The 20,396-nt window shown below is 46.8% G+C and overlaps 1 protein-coding gene across 1 annotated transcript; it reads left to right on the top strand.

Annotated features, from left to right (window-relative positions):
* Positions 1-1,518: 1,518 nt before the first annotated feature.
* Positions 1,519-4,772, top strand: FOXD3 (forkhead box D3). Its single transcript, XM_005204527.5, has one exon. The coding sequence runs from the start codon at positions 2,707-2,709 to the stop codon at positions 4,150-4,152; it is 1,446 nt and encodes a 481-aa protein (XP_005204584.1). The 5' UTR covers positions 1,519-2,706; the 3' UTR covers positions 4,153-4,772.
* Positions 4,773-20,396: the final 15,624 nt, after the last annotated feature.

Genomic DNA, 20,396 nt, shown 5'->3' with positions numbered 1-20,396 from the left:
ACACACACGTGCAACGCGTCCACGCGGGCCCAGCCTCCTAGGCTGCGGTGGGGCTCCTGCCGGCCCGCGCCTGCCTCTGGGGCTGGACAACCGAAGCTGAGCAAAGGGAATTTGTGGATTCAGTTTCTTTTCCGTGCCCCTCGGACGTTCTTTTTGTAATTATTGGGTTTTGAGACAGTTTCACCGGGACCTCCGCTGCCGAGGGACAGCGGGCAGCCAGTTCGCCGCTGCAGTCGGTTTTGCAGGAAGCTGTCTAGAAGGTATCGTAAATGGTTCGGAGCCTGCGGGCGACAAAGCGGTGCAGCTGCGGGAATGAACTCAGATGCATTTTAGGGTCAAGTGCAACCGGGATATCATTTAGATACAGAAAAATCGTGGAGTTACCTGGGCGTCTCAAGATGGAGGAACTGCCCTGGTTTCAACCAGAAACATCCTGCGAAGTGGGGGTATGCAATGTGCTAGTGTTTTATCCGGGAAATTATCTAGTGAAAATTGAAGTCAATCTGTGTGTCGCACTGCCTATAAGTGAAGCAAGTTTACGTGTGTATCTAGGCTAAGGAATGAGAGAGGTGGTAGGTGAGAGAGACACAGACAGGGAATCGTAAGTACTACTGTCCTCCAGGAAATACATCAGTTTCTTAGTATCATCTGTAAATACTGTATTTCACTATTTCTTCTCAGACTATATCCCCTTGTGCTCCTTCCTCTGGTAAGGCCTGCACTCCCTTCTCAGGCCTCAGTGGCCAGACTGGGCTTGGGTTCCAGGAGCCCTTAACACCCGGCAGGCACTCGCGGCTCACAAGGAGGCTGCCTAAAAATGCAGGAGGAAAAAAAGCAGCGCATCGCGGCTTCACAGGGTCAGGAACACTATTCCGAAGTGCGCGGTCAGCGCGCCCCAGCAATGTCACGCATCCGGGGTCGGTTTGCGCCCCCAACCCTCCATCCCAGTTAAATGCCGATAGTCTTTCCTACCATCACTGACTTTCCTTGCCAAAGAAACTCGGTGTGCACTGGCCATATCCTCGCCTCCTCCTCCACCTCCTCTGCTGCCGGTCTCTGAGGAACTAAAATCTTGGAGGGTTTGTCTATACCCTAAGGGGAAAGAATCCACGTTAGTTAGCCGCAAGGAGAGTCTAGGCCGCCAACAAGCTCGCTCCCAGGAGGCTGGGCCCAGAAGCCTGAGAAGTCACACCGCCCGCTCCCCCTGAGGTCAGCCATCCCAAACAGGGCGCGGCGTCTAACCTAGAGGCCCGAAGCCTCTTCCCGTCCCCACTCGACTTACCCAGGCCGCTGCCAATGCCGGCTCCTTCCCCAGCGCCTCATTTCCGACTTTTTCACATGCTAAGTCGTTTAACAACTCCGAGCAGCTAGTTGCGGCTTTATTTATAGGTTCTCCGTTATTTTACGTCCTTTTTATTTCTCTCTGCAACTATTCTGATAGATTAATCAATAGCCATTTTCTGACCTTCGGATATCCCAACTGATGCTGCTGTGGCCGAGCGGGGGAGGGGGGGGGAATATATTATTACACACACATACATATAAACACGCCCACATCGAGCCAGGAAACCGAAGACAGGACCCTGTGGTTTGACTTTAGCGGGAGGAGCGCCTCCCCTCAGCAGGTGTCTCCGCCGACTAAGCACTGAGGCAGGAGAGGCTCTTAAGTCTAATTAGCAAGACAGAACCGGGGCGCTGCCCTTAATCTTTAGAGCTAAAAAGAATCAAAAAAACAAAACTGAGACTACCAAGTTTTTCTTAAAAAAAAAAAAAAAAAAAAAGGATGTGAATCTTGTCCTACATTCTATGCCTAGGGAGCTTTGGCAAAGGGCGGGTGGCAAGAGGGGGGGCGGGGAAGGGAGAGGGGGCGGATATGTCAGGGAAGCAGAGCCGCGGATCCGGCGGGGGCTCCCGGGCCCACACCCTCCCTAGCTCACACGCACCCACCCTCACTCACACCCACAGGCTCCCTCGACCCCCTCGCCAGGCTCCAGCCCAGGGTGGGGTCCCAGGGCGGTCCCAGGCGCCCTTGGGCCCCGCGGGATGCTGGCGCACGGTGCGGCGCGGAGTTGCGCGTCCCTTGTCCCTTTGTTGACAATTCTCTCGACCAACTTGAGTTTGGCCGGCTCCGCGGCGGCCCTGACGTCACGCACGGTCACGTGGCCCCGCCTCCCGTTGGATCTTTAAGTAGAAAGTAATCTATCAGGCCAGTCCTTAAAACGGGACTTTCGACTGCGGGGGCTTCGGCGTCCCTGACACCCCCTCCCCCGGTTGCCCCTGCCCGCGCCCTCCTGAGCTGCTCGGCGCCCCGCGTCCCGCGCCCGCCGGCACCGCTCCTGCTCCCCACGCCCGGGCCGGAGGCAGAGGAAGGCAGGCGAAGTGAGGGGGCGCGGCGTGGAGAAGCTGCCGGGTCCGGGGCCGCTGCCGGGGGCAGCAGGGAGCGCCTAGTACCGAGCGCCAGGGACAGCTGGAGTTTGCGGAGCGCTGACACGCGGGGCGGACGGCACAGCCCGAGTCGTGCGATGCCCGGCCGCCGACTGTGAGCCAAACCGGGAGGGCCCCGGACCACCTACGCCCCCCTCCCCTCTCCTAATCCCCTGTCTTTCGGGGGCGCCCCAAACCCCTTTCCTGAGGTTGGCGGCAGCCCCTGAAGACGCCCATCGCGCGCCGCTCCTTCCCCGCCGCCGCCACCAACCCCGAGGAGGGATGACCCTCTCCGGTGGCGGCAGCGCCAGCGACATGTCCGGCCAGACGGTGCTAACGGCCGAGGACGTGGACATCGATGTGGTGGGCGAGGGCGACGACGCGTTGGAAGAGAAAGACAGCGATGGGGGCTGCGACAGTCCCGCGGGGCCGCCCGAGCTGCGCCTGGACGAGGCGGACGAGGTGACGCCGGTGGCACCCCACCACGGGCAGCCTCAGCAGCCGCACCAGCAGCCCCTGGCACTGCCCAAAGAGGTGGCTGGAGCCGGGGCTGGGCCAGGGGGCGAGGCGGGAGCATCCGAGGCCGACGGCTGCAAGAGCGGCGCTGGCGGCGAGGAGGGCGGCGGGAGCGGTGGCGGGCCCGGCTCCGGCAGCGGTGCGGCGGGCGGCCTGGCCCCGAGCAAGCCCAAGAATAGCCTGGTGAAGCCGCCCTATTCGTACATCGCGCTCATCACCATGGCTATCCTGCAGAGCCCGCAGAAGAAGCTGACTCTGAGCGGCATCTGCGAGTTCATCAGCAACCGCTTTCCCTACTATCGGGAGAAGTTCCCCGCCTGGCAGAACAGCATCCGCCACAACCTCTCGCTCAACGACTGCTTCGTCAAGATCCCCCGTGAACCGGGCAACCCGGGCAAGGGCAACTACTGGACCCTGGACCCTCAGTCCGAGGACATGTTCGACAACGGCAGCTTCCTGCGGCGCCGGAAACGCTTCAAGCGCCACCAGCAGGAGCACCTGCGTGAGCAGACGGCGCTCATGATGCAGAGCTTCGGCGCCTACAGCCTGGCGGCGGCGGCCGGTGCCGCGGGGCCCTACGGCCGCCCCTACGGCCTGCACCCTGCGGCCGCGGCTGGCGCTTACTCGCACCCGGCGGCCGCGGCAGCTGCGGCGGCGGCCGCGGCGCTCCAGTACCCGTACGCGCTGCCGCCCGTGGCCCCCGTGCTGCCGCCCGCCGTGCCGCTGCTGCCCTCGGGTGAGCTGGGCCGCAAAGCGGCCGCCTTCGGCTCGCAACTCGGCCCGGGCCTGCAGTTGCAGCTCAACAGCTTAGGAGCCGCCGCGGCCGCCGCAGGCACGGCGGGCGCCGCGGGCACCACGGCGTCGCTCATTAAGTCCGAGCCGAGCGCGCGACCGTCGTTCAGCATCGAGAATATCATCGGAGGGGGCCCTGCGGCGCCCGGGGGCTCGGCCGCGGGTGCTGGGGGCGCCGGGGTAACTGGGGGCACCGCGGGTAGCGGAGGCGGTGGCGCCGCGCAGTCCTTCCTGCGGCCGCCCGGGACCGTGCAGTCGGCAGCGCTCATGGCCACGCACCAGCCTCTTTCACTGAGTCGGACGACGGCGACCATCGCGCCGATTCTGAGCGTACCGCTCTCTGGACAGTTTCTGCAGCCTGCAGCCTCGGCTGCCGCTGCTGCCGCCGCCGCTGCTCAAGCCAAGTGGCCCGCTCAATAGGGACGCGCTGGTGGCCGGGATGCGGGGCCTGGCAGCGGCCTGGATTGTCGGCTGCAATTTGCAAGCTGCGCGCCCCGCCCCGCTCCTGGCCCCCCTGCCCAATCCTGGACTCTGCCTCTCTTCCATTTCCTCCCCCTCGACCCCTCAACACCGACCTTCGGCGGCCTCCACCCAGTCCTGCACACCTAGGCTGGCGGAGCAAACTCTCACTGCGCGCCCGCGGGGAATATCTTTCCGTACAGGTAAAACCGAAAACCGATTTTTCCAAAACTGTACCCGGACGGCGCCTGCTCTCAGTACCTGGGGGATGAGAGGGAAATTCTTTGTACATATTTGTATAAAAATTATTGACTTTCCTTTTGGGGTTTTTATTTTTTTAAGAAAAAAAAATTCAGTAGATTTAGAGCTCTGAACTTTCATTTTTTCTGAAGGTTCACTCTCCGCAGTTTTATGTGAGAAAAAATGTATAGAGACGTTGGGAGATTTTAAATATAAAATTTTCAGAAGACGAAAGTCATTCTATATAAAAGTCTGTTTATATATAATGAATATATATGGTATTCTAAATGTTATTCCATCGTGTTGTACACAACTTTGTAAATAAAATTTTTAAAGGCTCAGCTTAATGTTTCATTTAGGTGTCTGAGGTAAATGACAAGATTTTAAAATAATATTTGCATTTTATTCTTCCCAGATGAGTTTCAAGGAATGACCTTTTCAAACTTTGCTAATTCATAATTTGAGTGTAAGAAAAATTTAATTGGAAAAATATGCCTAATTTAAATTGTACTAATATTTTCTTTTAGTTTTCACATAACATGGGTGTGTAGGTGGTGATTTTCTTCCTATCAATACGTTACATCTAAATGACTAGATATTTCTGAAGATAAAGTAAGCTGCCATTTAAAAAACCAACCTAATTCTAAACTTCAGCACAATTTTAATTATTTTTAAACATCAGACTTCATCTTTCACAATGGAAACTTTCCAAATGAGAGTTCTTAATCATTTCAGTTAACCTTTCAAAAGAATGTTAATTCCAAACATTTCCCTCATCTTAGCATTTAAAGCCTTGATTTTTTCCAAACTATTTTCATACCCTAAGTGGAAGTGGTAATAAACCCAGTTAACTTTTTAAACATATGTAATAGCATTTTAAATTTTGTAGTGAAGTTGTATTACCTATATGAACTTCATAGATGATACATAGTTGTTTTGTTTTTTCATAATATTTTCAAATAAGATGCCTCTTTTCTATGGCAATAATCAATCCACAACATAATTTCGATATCTGAAGGGTTCCTGTAAATGTTTGTTTTCTTACCAACCCACAGCTTTTCCAAAGGCCAAGAAATAAACCTTTAATATCCTCTTAAAACAGATACACCTCACCCCGTTTCTTAAACTTTAAAAAAGTACCTTAGGCTAGTTTGGTATGAAATGGGAGATCACAAAGCAGGAATGGAGAAATGTCCTTGTGGATTATTTTTAATGTGCATTTCAGCTGTTGCAACCATAAGTATTAACGTAGAAATGAAACATCTAGATGCGGAAAGTCAGTTCCCATCACCACCAACACATCCTCAAATGACATCAATTCTAATTATTTCGTAATTAATTTAGCTGTTGCAATTACGTATGCGAAATTGCTTTTTAAAACTGGAGCGGGTAGCAGTACTGTCAGCTCGGCCCTATGCGGGTGCTGTTTGCAAAACACCGTCAGTCCCCGGCGCTGACGTCCACCTCGCCTCCCTCGTCGCGGAGATGGCTCCCGGCTGCTGATCCGAGCCTTATTTCTCTGCTGTCGGCGTGGGCTAGGGCGTCACTTTAAAAGACACTTCCTCGCAAATACCGAATTTGTCTTCCTGGTAAACAGTAAACATTATTGTGTCCTGAGTAAACATTCCTTCTGGATCAGAGTCCTAAAATAAAACAAGCTGCCGGGGGTGAGATCGTTTAACTTGATAAACAAGAACTTGATAATCAACCGCCACCGAGAGGAGCTACAGTAACCTTCACGAAGAAGAGATTATGGACCACACAGTCTACGGGCGGGTCCCTTCTAATCTCTTTTTACAAGGAAAACTAAACGGATCTAAATTTGTTTGTGTGTTGCAGCTATAAAAGTAACAAGTTGTTTCACAGTTGTGTCTGGCTAATCGGTTTTTACACAAACAGCAAATGGTACATGATTTGTGCAAACACATAGAGGTTATTTCTAAATTTAGCTTACACCCCTGGGAAAAGGGAAAGGCCGGGCTTCTTGAATTCACTTTTAGCCTCAAGAAGCTGCTGATCCAAGGCTTCTAAATGACATTGGATAACAGGGGCCTCATTCCATCCCTGATCCTTTGTTACTTATAAAATTACTCGCTCATATTTCCGCGCATAGCAGCAATACCGGCCGAGCCTGCGCCCGCGGCGTGACACTCGGCCACAAGCCGCCGCTTGAGATCCGCGGAGCATTTTCCCCCCCTGATATATTCGGCGATGGAGTGTAGAGGAGAGATCCGCCGGCAACTTTCCTTCCAGACACTTCCTAGCCTTGAACTAGAGCTTAAAGATGACCGTTTTCTTTATTTTTGGGTGGGTAGGAGACTCTTAGCCCCAGACCTCAAACCGACCAGCGACTCTTTAAAAGTCCAGGCAGATGTCAGGGATATAGGCCTGGCCATTCCCCCCGAAAAGCTCTTTTTGGTTTAAGCTTGTTAGACCACGAAGCCTTAGAGCAGCAGAAGAAAATGCAAATATCATATATAATGAACACAAGCACTTGGGCTTCAAGGGAGGGCCTGAAACCCATATTTTATATGAGCGAACGCGACCACCGGCGTCGAAAGGCACTGAAAATCCCCTTTACACTGAGATTTAAAGGCAACACGACTGATATCAGCTTTTTATTTCACGTAGGCAGATTTATTTGTAATAAAAAGAGGAAGCGGATTTTTTTTTGGGCGGGGGGCGGATTTTAGCTTTCGGCTACACACCAATTTAAACTGGTTTCCACTTCCTCTGGCACTTATTTCTAAAAAGTCCATCCAGTTCCGAGGGCTGTGGCCCTTAGAACATCCCCTGGATGGAGTCCCTGAGGGGGTCCCGGTACTTAGTCACTGCTCCGGGAATGGAGGGTGAATTCGGAGGTCCAGGGAAAAGCGAAGCAAGGCTACAATATATGCACGCTCTTTTCAGGGCTCTTGCTGCGATGGCGGACGTGGCCTGTAGGGGGCGATGAGCAGATGCAAAACTTCCCAGTTTTGTCTCCGAGGGTCCCAGACCCAAACCTGAGAGACCTTCCCTTCCAGGCTCCGAGCACCCTGACCCTCTTACCCTTTTCATCCTCCCGGCCTGGGACACCCAGGTCGAATCTCAGAAAAGCTGTTTTTCTCGATCACTCTCTTGGAAGGGACCGAGTCCCGAGGGGAATTGGCCCTAAAGATTGGGAAGCAATAAAGTTTAGTGATGAGGAAACATAGACTTGGAAGCAATTAAGAGTTATATTTGAGGTTATTTATTTTATACGGTTTATAGAAAGAGTCTTGGCAGTGAAAGGACCATGAAAGGCTGATGTGTGTGTGTATGTGTGTGTGTGTGTGCGCGCGCGCATGCATGTTTTAACGCAGGTTCCTTGAAGAACTGTCCTGAAGAGACTATGATCTGAAAGAAAGCCAGTTCCAGAGCCATGCCTATCAGACTGCACTCGTGTCCGTGATGGTGGCAAGTTGCAGCATCATTAGTGAATAAACTCCTCTCTGAGAGGTGGATGGGAGGTTGGAAGGTCTCAGAGTGCCCGGGTGGAGTGTGTGTGTGTGTGTCTATTTCATGGGAGGGAATGATAGGAAGCAGTGGAAAGAGAGAGGTCTTCCAGAGGGAAGAGAACATCCCAATCGGGACATAGGTATTTACTGACTGTGACCTTGGACAAACTGCTTGGTTTCTTTGAGTCTGTCCATTCCCTTGTCTCTACAAAGAGAGAGAGAATGATACTTTTAGCTTGGGCTTGCAGGACTAGGTGAGTTGGTGTCAGTGGGGGGCGGAGGGGTGGTGTTTTGTGAACTGTAAAGACCTAAGGGGATGTAAGGTGGTTTGTTAGTGGCTTCTAGAAAGACAAACGGACTTCCCTGGTGGCTCCATAAAGTCAATAAAGAATTCGCCTGCAATATAGGAGACCTGGGTTCCATCCCTGGGTCAGGAAGATCCCCTGGAGAAGGAAATGGCTACCCACTCCAGTATTATTACCTGGGAAATCCCATGAGCATAGGAAGGGTTCCGACACCACTTAGCGACTAAACCACCAACCGACAGAAAGACGAACAACTCTGTTACAAACACCTGCAGTGTTGGGCTGGGTTTTGCACCACTAGATTTTAGATGTAAAAGATGAGCAGTTCAGCCCTCCCCCCTCCCCCCGCCCCCCCACCCGCTGTCTGAAAGGATGGAGCAAAAGAGAGGCTAGTCAGAATGGGCTTTTCAAAGGAGGGGTCTCGTCCTGGTCTAGAGTCCTTCGACCCCGCCCTGGGCTTGAGGACAAGGCCGGGATGCCCACCTGCTCTCAGTCCGCAGTCCCAGCTCTAGAGGCCTGGCCTATTTCTTTCTGTTGAGTCGTCTACTTTTCTCTTTGCCCCTTTGCTTCACTGTCCGAGGCAAGTGGGGAAACCTGAGCCCTCCGCTGACAGACGCCCATTAACGCAACGCGCAGCCTCAGGGCGAATTAAAGGTAACCAGATCTCAGACCCACGTGAAAGACCACCCTCCCTTTGCCTGCCTCCGACAGTTGGCAGAGATACACCCAGAGCCAACTTCTCTCTCTTAATCATCACCACCCCCTCCCCTTGCCCTCTTAGGAATGTACTAGCCATTCTTTGCTCCCCGAGGGCAACACCAGCCAAGAAAGGCGGGTATGCAGAACAAAATTTGTAAAAAAAAAAAAAAATGTTGCAAAATCAGCGGAGGAGTCGTAGAAAGCATTATCTTATTTTTTTTTTTTTCTTGAGAGGGTGTCTTATATCCGAATTTTTCAAAATAAGAAGGAAATTAGTCACCTCCCTTCCTCCTTCTTCAGATTATTTTGTGCTTAAAGCACACAGCTCGGTCCTGTCAGTTGAGATGGGGAGGTGTTCATTCTATTGTCTGAGCCCTCTGGGTCTAAATTTCAGGGGCATCTTCAGAAAAACAGCCCTAAAGAACACCCTCTCTTCTTTCCACACAGGCCCTGAAAGTTCTGTGACTTTCCCAAGGTCACTGGGCAGCCCAAGGATAAGCCTTAGAAATGCTCAGCGGAGGAAAAATTGTTCTCTATCCTGGAAAGACGCCGCACTTGAGGAAAGGAAAAAAGCGAACAGTGGCACAAAGAAGACTGGAAAGACTGGGGGTGCGGGGAGGGGGGCAGAGAGAAAGAAAAAAAGACAAACGCAGAGAAACACTGGGCCGAGCTGAACTCAGTTCTGCAAAGGCCAAGACCTAGACCCAGTGCCACCCCGCGCGGCCCCGGAGGCCCGCTACGCCCAGACCCATCCGCGCCGCGCCGCGCCTCTCGCCCAGAGCCAGGCGGTTCTTCGGCCACCTACGCCTGGATCTCCCGGTCTCGTGATTTGGGAAGGGAAGGACGAAGGCGGAAACTCCAGGCCCGAAGCTCAGAGGTCAGAGGTCCAGCCATATCGCTCAGGTCCCCACGAGTTGGTCCCCACCGGTGTCCCCAGCCCCTCCCACGCCGGGTCCACTTTGGCGCCAGCCACTAGGGCTTGGCCTGAGGGACTCCAGCTCCCCTGGACTGGAGGGGAGAGGGCGGAGAGGAGAGAGGGGGTTGGGGGGAGAGGAGAATTTGAATTGATTAGGGAGGAAACCCATCCTTAAAAAGACACCCGCTCCTGCGGCGCCCCACTGGCCCGCGCCTGGGAAGCTCGTGACGAGGACAAATCTCCGCGGTGTGCACCCGGACTGCCGTAACGCCCGAGCCCAGGATCTCCAGGGAACCCGGGGTACTAGGTACTAGGTACAAGTTAGGGCGCAATCCTAGGAGTCGTAAGGAGGATCGAGAGAAGTCGGGCAACAAGGCCAGGATCTTGGGACTGGAGTGCCCCTCGACCTGGGCCTGTTTGTCCGGCCGCCAACGCGTGGCAAGAGGTCTCTTCTCCGCCATCCGCGCGCCCCTCTGCTCCCGCTTCAGCGGACTTGACGTTTGGGATGCTCCTTCGCGAGATCCTGCACAGGAGCTGAAGTGCACGCCTTATCGAAGAGGGGAGTTCTCTTTCGCCCTCCACTCTCTCTTCTCTGCAGATGGTGAGCGAGACTGTTTTCTCCAAAAGATCAAGAACACATTTTTGCCAGTTACACTTATCTACAAGGGGCGCATGCAGAGGAACGCAGCGGGCTAGCAACCCCAAACCTTAACTTTTCTGTTTGCTTTCAAGCGCCACCTGGGAGGCACTGCCTCCTCCGGGAAGCCTTCTTGAGCCTCCCAGCTCAGGTCAGTTGCGCCTTCTTGGAGTTCACGGTGCCAACTAATGAATCGTTGCCTACGTTGCCCTGTGATCTCGTTACTATCTAATATTGCTGAGCACAAAGGGAACGATCAAAAGTATTTGTCTAATAAAAGACAAACTAGGACCATGGGAATGGGGATGAGGAACCTTGAAGGCTGTTAATTGATCGAATGAGGTTTTTTCGAGATTGGGGGCGGTTTTCTTCCCATTCGTTTCCTTCAGTCTCCCTCCCCCCCCCCCTTTTTTCCCTATAATAAATGCTTTTATAAATACCATGTTAAAGGAATTTTAAAGAGTGCTTATTAGAGATCTAAAAAGTATAACATGTCAATGTTCATAAAATAATTGGATTTTATGCAATATTTTTTCTGCCATTGTGAAATTAGTTGAAAACTTCTTGGCCTAGCCTAAAATATACCTACAGACAGTTCCACCTCCATCCTAAGGAAGAAAGCTCCATTAGAATACCTTGGGATTTTCAGTCCCTCTGCTTCAGTTCTTCCAGTAGAAGAGCATTCACTACCTCACGAAATATCCATTGCACATAGAGACAGCTTTATTTTTTAGAGTGCTTTTCTTTTATAGACCTTTTATTTCCTTAGAGAATTTGAGAGTCATTTGCTTAGTTGTCAATACTGAAGATGTTATATTGTCATGTGCTGGGTTTCTCTATCTTGAAGCCCAAAGAATTCACCATGGTTTGACCTCTGTGTTTGTGGAGAAAACTGAGCAACAGCTAAAGCTTTGAGAAGGTGTTCTGTATTGAGTATACATGTTCCAGGCCTGTATGGGGTCTGTTCTGAGATCTATTTTGAGAGCTCACTTTGTTTGCCACCTCCCCCAGGGTTGAGTTCAGACTATACTGGTAGTAAAAGTTTTGTTGGATGGTTGTTAGGATCTCGTGGGGTTTTTTGTTTGTTTGTTTGTTTTTAAACCAGAAAAAAACCTAGTTTTAAAAAGTTAAATTATTTAATTTCTCTTTCGTTGCTGTGAACATTGGCATAAATATTAATCTCTTAACTGTCAGTTATCCAACCCATTCACCATATGAAACTAGGAACTTAGATGGCTTCCCTATATGTAGAATTCATACAGATTCTACTATTTAATATAGAGAAGAAGAAAGAAAATCTTAGGTTATTTGGCCATTGCCTTCCAATTGAGATCAAGATACTATGTTCTTTAGTGTTATACACTTAATGGATTTTTTTTTTTTTTTGCAAACTTATATCTAGTTTGTGTAGTCCCTATTGATTTAGGGTTTTTTTTTTTTTAGTTACTGATGTATACTTGATTTACTGATTTAGCCTTTATATAGCTCAGTTAACTTCTTTCTTTGCCATTGTTACAGATTATACCAGTAAGCCATCTCTCAAATTCTACCATCTTGCAAATGTAAATGTTGGTTACAAGAACAAGGTGGTATCAAGATCAGCACAAATTAATCACAACCACTGTGAAACATCTGCTTTATTGATGGTACTTCAACAGCATCACCTTTCCACATACATCAGGAATTATGACTTTATGATAAAGTTGCTCTTGCTGCTGGAGGGAATCGAGTACAAGAGTTAATAGATTGGATTAAAAGACAAGAGTAATTCTTAGTCCTAGGCCTGACATTGAACTTGGAAGTATCTGATGGACTCTATATTTGCCCACATAAAGACCACAATTTTTTTTATTATAGAATATTGGCTATGTTCCCTGTGTTATACAATATATCTTTGTAGTGTATTTTATACATAATAGTTTGTACTTAATTCTCTAATCCTATATTGCCTCCTCCCTTCTCTCTCCCCACTGGTAACCACTAATTTTTTCTCTATATCTGTGAGTCTGTTTCTGTTTTATTATATTCGCTAGTTTGTTGTATTTTTTAGATTCCACATATAAGTGCTATCATTCAGTAATTGTCTTTCTCTGTAAAGACCACTATTGAAAATGTAGCTGAAAGAGAAGAGAGGAATTTAGTATTATAACTATCATTTTAACGATTCAGGCAACAGATCTTTTTGAGTAACTGTTTAAAAATTCAGAGATTTTTTTTTTTAAACCTTAGTTTCACTTTTGTCTTGATTTAAGGTATCTGTTATATCAAGATATCTGCTGTTCAAATCTCCAGTAGTTTGATGACTCCTTCACTCTGATATTGGTAGTGTATATGATAGTTCAGGGGAGGAGACTGGATCACCCACCTCTACCACCACCACCCATGGGGGTCACATGAATAAAGTGAGGAAGCCCCACAGGAAACTGAACAAATCTGCTCTTTACTTTGGGAAAAGAAAGAAAGATAGTGCTAAGTCATGTCTGACTCTTGCGATCCCATGAACTGTAGCCTGCCAGGGTCCTCTATCCATGGGATTCTCCAGGCAAGAATACTGGAGTGGGTTGCCATTTCCTTCTCCAGGGAAACTTCCCAACCCAGGAATTGAATCCAAGTCTCCTGCATTGCAGGCAGATGCTTTACCGACTGAGGTATGTTGGGAGCCATCGTTCTAGTACAGAAAAAAAAAATATATATGTATAAAATGTATGTATACATATATATATATATATATATATACACAAAATAAAGTAACCCACTACATATGTGTGTATAATACGTACACACATATGTAGTGGGTTACTTAAAAAAATATTTTTTTCCACTCCTCACTATATGCAGGATCTTGATTTCCTGACTAAGGAAATGCCCCTTGTGTGGAGTGCGGAGTCTTAACCATTGGACCACCAGGGAAGTCTTAATGGGTTACATTCATTTATCTGTTGCTTTAAATATCCTTTTATAAATGAGATGAAGTGTGAGAAAAAAAAACTTTATTAAATTATAAGAGCTAAAAACTTACTGTGTAAGAGATAGCTGTACTGTATTTTCAAAATTGATTCCCTTTCTGGGAAGGGTTTGAGATGCAGAATGATTGTCTAGAAAGAGCATGGATTTTTGGATCTGTTTCCTACGGTCAATCAAATTCTGGGCCTGTCATTTCCAAAATGTGATTTTGATCAAAGGCATTTGGGTTCTCTGAATCTCAATTTTTTTATCTATGAAATGGGAATGGGACCACAATATGAAGATTTACTATGATAATGCATTTGGAGTGCTCAATAATGGTGGCTATTATTACTTTACAGTTTTTCCTGATTTAATAGCAGTCATATTTTCATGAAGCTACCTTTTGTTTCCCTCTAATATTATATAACCATACTTGTCACATTTCGTATTTTAAAATGATATTGATGATGCCACTGTCCCGTCCATCTGTTTGAACTAGGTATCATTTTTGTGTTCTCACAACCTAACAAATGTGAAACAATTTACTCTGTAGTGCCACTTGGTAAATCACTTTTTCACTTTCAGAGTATTTTTCAGTCTTGTGGATGAGAGGTCTTGACAATAGTCATTAAAGACATGATAGCACTTTCACAAGAACAAGGACATGTGCCTTATGTCTTTGCTGATCTCTGGGTCTAGGTGGACTAATTTTAACATTTTTCTAGATCTACACTACAATTATACTAAAAGAAGTTACTCATTGTCTGCATTGTATCTGATCGGGGAAATGCCTAATTTTGAGCTTATAAAGACTACCTCAGTTATATTATCTGGTTAATGGGAGGATGTGATGTTGTACAGTTAAAGAAAGTTGGGACAGAAGTCAGCTGATAGGGTTTTGCAGCCTGATGATTTTGGCTAAGTTACTTGAAGGCAGCTAAGTTATTTGAAGCTGTAAACCTCAAATTATGGTACTCTACTGGGGACGGTCTGCGTCTATTTAGCTTGAATTAAACCCAACATTACTTTTTATGAAAGTGTCTTCCCTGGTGGCTCAGTGGTAAAGAATCCACCTGCCAGTGCAGGAGACATAGGTTCGATCCCTGGTCTGGGAAGAGTCTACATGCAGCAGACTATGCAGCAGACATGTGCCCCAACTATTGAGCTTGTGCCCTAGAGCCTGGGAGCTGCAACTGCTGAAACCCACAAGCCGAAACTACTAAAGCCCGTGCTCCCTAAAGCCCAGGTTCTGCAACAAGAGAAGTCACCTCAGTGAGAAGCTGGTACACTACAACTACACTGAGTAGTTCCCGTCGGTGCAACTAGAGAAAGCCCACACAGTGGTGAAGACCCGCCACAGCCAAAAATACATAAGTAAATAAATGAACCATTTTTAAAAGTATGAGAGAGAGAGAAAAAAGACAAAAGAGAGAATGGAAAACCATTTAAATGTGAAGTTGTCATGAATTCCATTCAGTGGGCATGGGACAGAGGGAAATGAAGCAAGGATGGCATGAAGTTGCTAGTTCTGGTTAGTCTCTATTCACTTATGCATTTTACAATGTAAGCATTTTGCTTCAGAAAATCGTATATCTTGATGGTTAAATATATTGTCCTTATATTTTTGTACAGCATGGACCCTAAATGCAAAACAACTCTTTCATCTAGAGTTCAACCAAAGAGGTATCAACCTGTTCCAACAGTGGAAATGCTGATAATTAGATCCAGAAAGTGATGATATGCTTGTATATTGTAAGGGCGAATTTAAGGGATTTTGTGACTTATTTTTATTATATTTGATTTTGTTTTTACCTTACATGTTACTTTAAAATCTAGTTTCTGCACAAAATGCAATTTCCACTATACTATCTGCCTTACCAGAGCTGTTCTTGGAATCAAATGAGATAATATATGTTAAAGTGCTTTGCAAAATACACAGTGCTATAAAATGTTTCTGTCCTCTGGACAAGACTTGGCCAGAAATCCATTTAAAAGGTTTTATCCTGTGTTTTCACACAGAAAGTGAATTGTGATTGAGCACAGAACGGTAAGCACAATAATAATAATAAGGATAGGAGCTAAGAAGATAAATTGACTACATAGTACCTGCCAGGAAATGTGTTTCATGCTTCAAGCAGATTATCTCAATTAGAGAGTGCTTTGGGACGAGTTTTTCCTCTTAGGTTTCTATCCTTCTAGACTCTCTTGCTGCTGCTGCTGCTGCTGCTGCTAAATCGCTTCAGTCGTGTCTGACTCTGTGCGACCCCAGACACAGCAGCCCACCAAGCTCCCCCGTCCCTGGGATTCTCCAGGAAAGAACACTGGAGTGGGTTGCCATTTCCTTCTCCAATGCATGAAAGTGAAAAGTGAAAGTGAAGTCGCTCAGTCGTGTCCGAGTCTTAGCGACCCCATGGACTGCAGCCTACCAGGCTCCTCCATCCATGGGATTTTCCAGGCAAGTGTACTGGAGTGGGGTGCCATTGGCTCTCTTAAAACATTCCAAATTCAAATATTACGTACACTTTCTGGGATGCCTCTGCATTACTTGTGTGTGTGTGTGTTTTTCCCCTTTGTATATTGCTGAATTTAATAACTGAGAAGTGCTAGGTGAGAAAAATACTTATTTCCTAACTCAGTGTGTTTCCATGTGAAGGAATTTTGCTAGAGGACATGTGAGCCTTTCTCTATTATTCCTCTCGTGAGGGAGGAGGATGACATCTAAATGGTGAGTTTAGAAAAAAGGACCAGGCATTTGTGGACCAGCCATTCCTGCACATTTTGGACTTGACTGCTCACTGCTACTGCTCAGTCACTTCAGTCGTGTTCGACTCTGCGACCCCATAGACGGCAGCCCACCAGGCTCCCCCATCCCTGGGATTCTCCAGGCAAGAACACTGGAGTGGGTTGCCATTTCCTTCTCCAATGCATGAAAGTGAAAAGTGAAAGTGAAGTCGCTCAGTCGTGTCCGAGTCTTAGCGACCCCATGGACTGCAGCCTTTCAGGCTCCTCCATCCATGGGATTTTCCAGGCAAGAGTACTGGAGTGGGTTGCCATTGCCTTCTGGCTTTCAGTGTCTTCCATGCCATGACCTTAGCAGAACATGTGCTGTACTTGTGGTTGAGGTCTGCATCTGTTTAGTGATGCATATGATTGGGTAGGTAAGTCTGACTAGTTCCTAAACTATAAGCAAGTTCACCTGGTTGCGTATAATTTTTTTAAAAAAGATTATTTATTTATTTATTGGCTGTGGTGGGTCTTTGTTGCTGTGCGAGGGCTTTCTCTAGTTGCAGAGAGTGGGAGCTACTCTTCATTGAGGTACATGGGTTTCTCATTGCAGTGGCTTTGCTTGTTGCAGAGCACAGGTTCTAGGCACGTGGGCTTCAGCTGTTGCAGTGCATAGGCTCAGTAGTTGGGGTGCACAGACTTAGTTGCCCCACAGCATGTGGGATCTTCCTGCACCAAGGACTGAACCGGTGTCCCCTGCATTGCAAGGCAGATTCCTAATCATTGGACCAACAGGGAAGGCCCTAGTTGCACATCATTTAATGTAGCTTTCATTAGAAATAAAGCTAATACTTAACTCTGATACCTGTGTCTACTTCTTAACTATTTCTAAATCTAGGTGGATAGGGAAGAGAAGAGTTATGAATTAGCTACTTAAAACCCTAACAGTATAAGGGAGTGAGTGGTTAAGAGCACATGTGTGGAAAGGAGATTGCCAGATTTCAAATTCCAGCTGCATTACTTTTCAGCTGTGTTACCTTGTGCAGGTTAAACTCTCTGTCTTAGTTACCTTATTTGTGAATCGGGGACAATAATAGTACCTACCTTCATACAGTTGATGAGAGGATTAAATAAGTTAATACATGTAAAGTGGTTAGAATAGTCCTTGGTATACAGGCTTCCCTGGTGGCTCAGAGGTTAAAGTATTTGCCTCCAATGCGGGAGACCCAGATTTGATCCCTGGGTCGGGAAGATCCCCAGGAGAAGGAAATGGTAACCCACTCCAGTATTCTTGCCCAGAGAATCCCATGGACAGAGGAATCTGGTGGGCTATAGTCCACGGGGTTGCAAAGAGTCGGACTCGACTGAGCGACTTCACTTCACTTCTTCATACAGTAAGCATGCAACAAATGTTAGCTTTTCTCATTATTAATACTAATAACCCAAAGATACAACCTGAATATTTGCAAATAATTTGCATTCAGCTTCTAACTTCCCTCCTTAAAAGATGTTGATTTACTGATTGTCATCACAGGGCCTTTCTCCTGGTTAATTCTCTGTGCTAAACATAGTAATTTAGTCTTTCTTCTCTACTTGTCACAATCGGTAGAAATGGGATTCACAGTGACATTCCTTAGGGGCAGTTTTTAAAATTTTTATTTATTTATTTGGCTGTGTCGGGTCTTAGTTGCAGCACTCAGGATCATCATTATGTCATGCAGATCTTTCATTGAAGCTTATGTACTCTATGTATTTGAGGTGCACAGGCTTGGTTTCTCTGTGGCAGGTGGAATCTTAGTTCCACAGTCGGGGATCGAACCTGCATTCCCTGCACCGCAAGGCAGATTCTTAATCACTAGACCACCAGGAATGTCCCAGGGACACTTTTAGACTTCTTTCATGAGGTCTTCATGCTAGTCTGCTGTACTCACTCTTATTTCAGAATCACTTTGCTAATTCTATGTAATTTAGCAATAAAATATATGCTGTCATATGTAATGGGGTGCTAGATAGAGTAAAAATTTAAAAAAAAAAAGACAGAAACACCTGAGCTGCTGTTCTTAGGATACAAATATGCTGCAGTTATATTTGGGGGGGAATGTTTAATATTTTGTCATGGAAAATTTCAAACATACAGAAAAGTTGAAAGACTGTTGCAATAGACACCTGTATACTCATCATCTTACCAGTAACATTTTAGTATACTTGCTCTATCATGTAATTGATCCAGTCATTCATCCTTGATCCATCCATCATTCCATCTTACTTTTCTTAGGCATTTCAAAGTAGCGTGTTGCCATAATATTCTGAAATGCTAACCTTTGATTTATTCCTTGAAATTTCGTATAATTCCTCAATTTCCTCTCAGAGGCAGAAGTAGTGTAGCTTAGAGAATGAATCTGAAGCCTGACTGCTTGAAATCCAGTTCTGCCGCTTACTAGTAATGTGACTGTGTAACCTTACTGTTATTTAGTGTCTTCATTTGTAACAAGAGATTAATAATAGTACCTACCTCTTGAAGTTGCTGTGAGAATACATGTCAAGTGCTTACAACAGTGCTTGGCTAGCAAACACTTGCAGAGTACCATCTCATGTTAGACAATGTATGTGTTTAATTCTCTTTCATTTTGGTAACACCTAAACCCCATGGGGGTAGTACCACTATTATTAAATATATTGCATATTAGCTATTGGGCTTCCCAGGTGGTGCTAGTGGTAAAGAACCCACCTGCCAATGCAGGAGACAAGAGATGCAGGTTCGATCCCTGGGTTGAGAAGATCCGCTGGAGGAGGGCCTGGCAACCCACTCCAGTATTCTTGCCTGGAGAACCCCATGGACAGAGGAGCCTGGCGGGCTATGGTCCATAGGGTCACAAAGAGTTGAACATAACTGAAGCGACTTAATCTAGACTAGCCTAGCCTATGTTAGCTATTATTATTTGTTATAGCAGAAATTCAGAGGGAAAAAGTGTCTGCTTAGTTTTGAGTTTTAAACCAGACATTTTGAAGTTGATAGCAAAAAGGAATAAAGGTTTTTAGAAAGAAACTGAGCTGTTTGTTAAACACCGAAGATTGCATCATTAACAATTGATTTCGAAACAACAGATAAAGACTCGCAGCTGGCCAAATTGTATAAATTTTCTTAGCCTTGGAGAGGAGAGAGGAGCAGAAACCAGAGAGAAGCTAATGAAGGTAAATGGGACCTTCCCCAAGCCAGGCTGATTCCCAGAGCTGGGATAAATGTCCCTGTGGATGAACTTGGGAATTTGATAGCAGAGAATTTTGCTTCCTGCTAATATTTTTTGGACTCTAAACGATGTAATCTTTTTTTTTTTAATCCCATCCATCTCTTCAGTTCAGACTAGGACATTATCCACTGCCTTAGAAAAAGGAAACCGTAAGAAAGAAAATATTAAGTATTTAGCTTTTGAGCACCAAAACCCAAAGACATGGAAAAACAAAAACATGTTTTGATGAGTACAGTTGTTTCTGGTTCTAGAGGAGATACAAATTTTCTGGACTAGAAGAGAATTCAAGGGGCTTCTGAGTTTGCCAAGCAGTCAAGAATCTGCCTTCAATGCAGGAGAAGATAACTCAAGGACAGGCCCAAACAGACTGGGAAAAGTTGGTCATGCTACTTGGGGATGGTCTTCTGTTTCCAATTATACTTGATGCTACTGCTAAGTCACTTCAGTCGTGTCCGATTCTGTGCAACCCCATAGACGGCAGCCCACCAGGCTGCCCGGTCCCTGGGATTCTCCAGGCAAGAACACTGGAGTGGGTTGCCATTTCCTTCTCCAATGCATGAAAGTGAAAAGTGAAAGTGAAGTCGCTCAGTCGTGTCCGAGTCTTATCGACCCCATGGACTGCAGCCTACCAGGCTCCTCCATCCATGGGATTCTCCAGGCAAGAGTACTGGAGTGGGGTGCCATTGCCTTCTCCGAATTATACTTGATATTTACCAAAATTATTTAAGTGTTGTTAGGGTATATGTTGTTAGGGTGTATATATATATATATTTGTGTGTGTGATGCACTGGTCATAACAAACACTCTCTTCCAACAACACAAAAGAAGACTCTACACATGGACATCACCAGATGGTCAACACCGAAATCAGATTGATTATATTCTTTGCAGCCAAAGATAGAGCTCTATACAGTCAGCAAAAATAAGACCAGGAGCTGACTGTGGCTCAGATCATGAACTCCTTATTGCCAGATTCAGACTTAAAGAAAGTGGGGAAAACCACTAGACCATTCA

This window comes from Bos taurus, chromosome 3 (assembly GCF_002263795.3).
Source record: "Bos taurus isolate L1 Dominette 01449 registration number 42190680 breed Hereford chromosome 3, ARS-UCD2.0, whole genome shotgun sequence".
NCBI classification, from domain to species: domain Eukaryota; kingdom Metazoa; phylum Chordata; class Mammalia; order Artiodactyla; family Bovidae; genus Bos; species Bos taurus.
The sequence above is the reverse complement of the archived record's forward strand: the minus strand, read 5'-3'. Positions and strand labels throughout refer to the sequence as shown.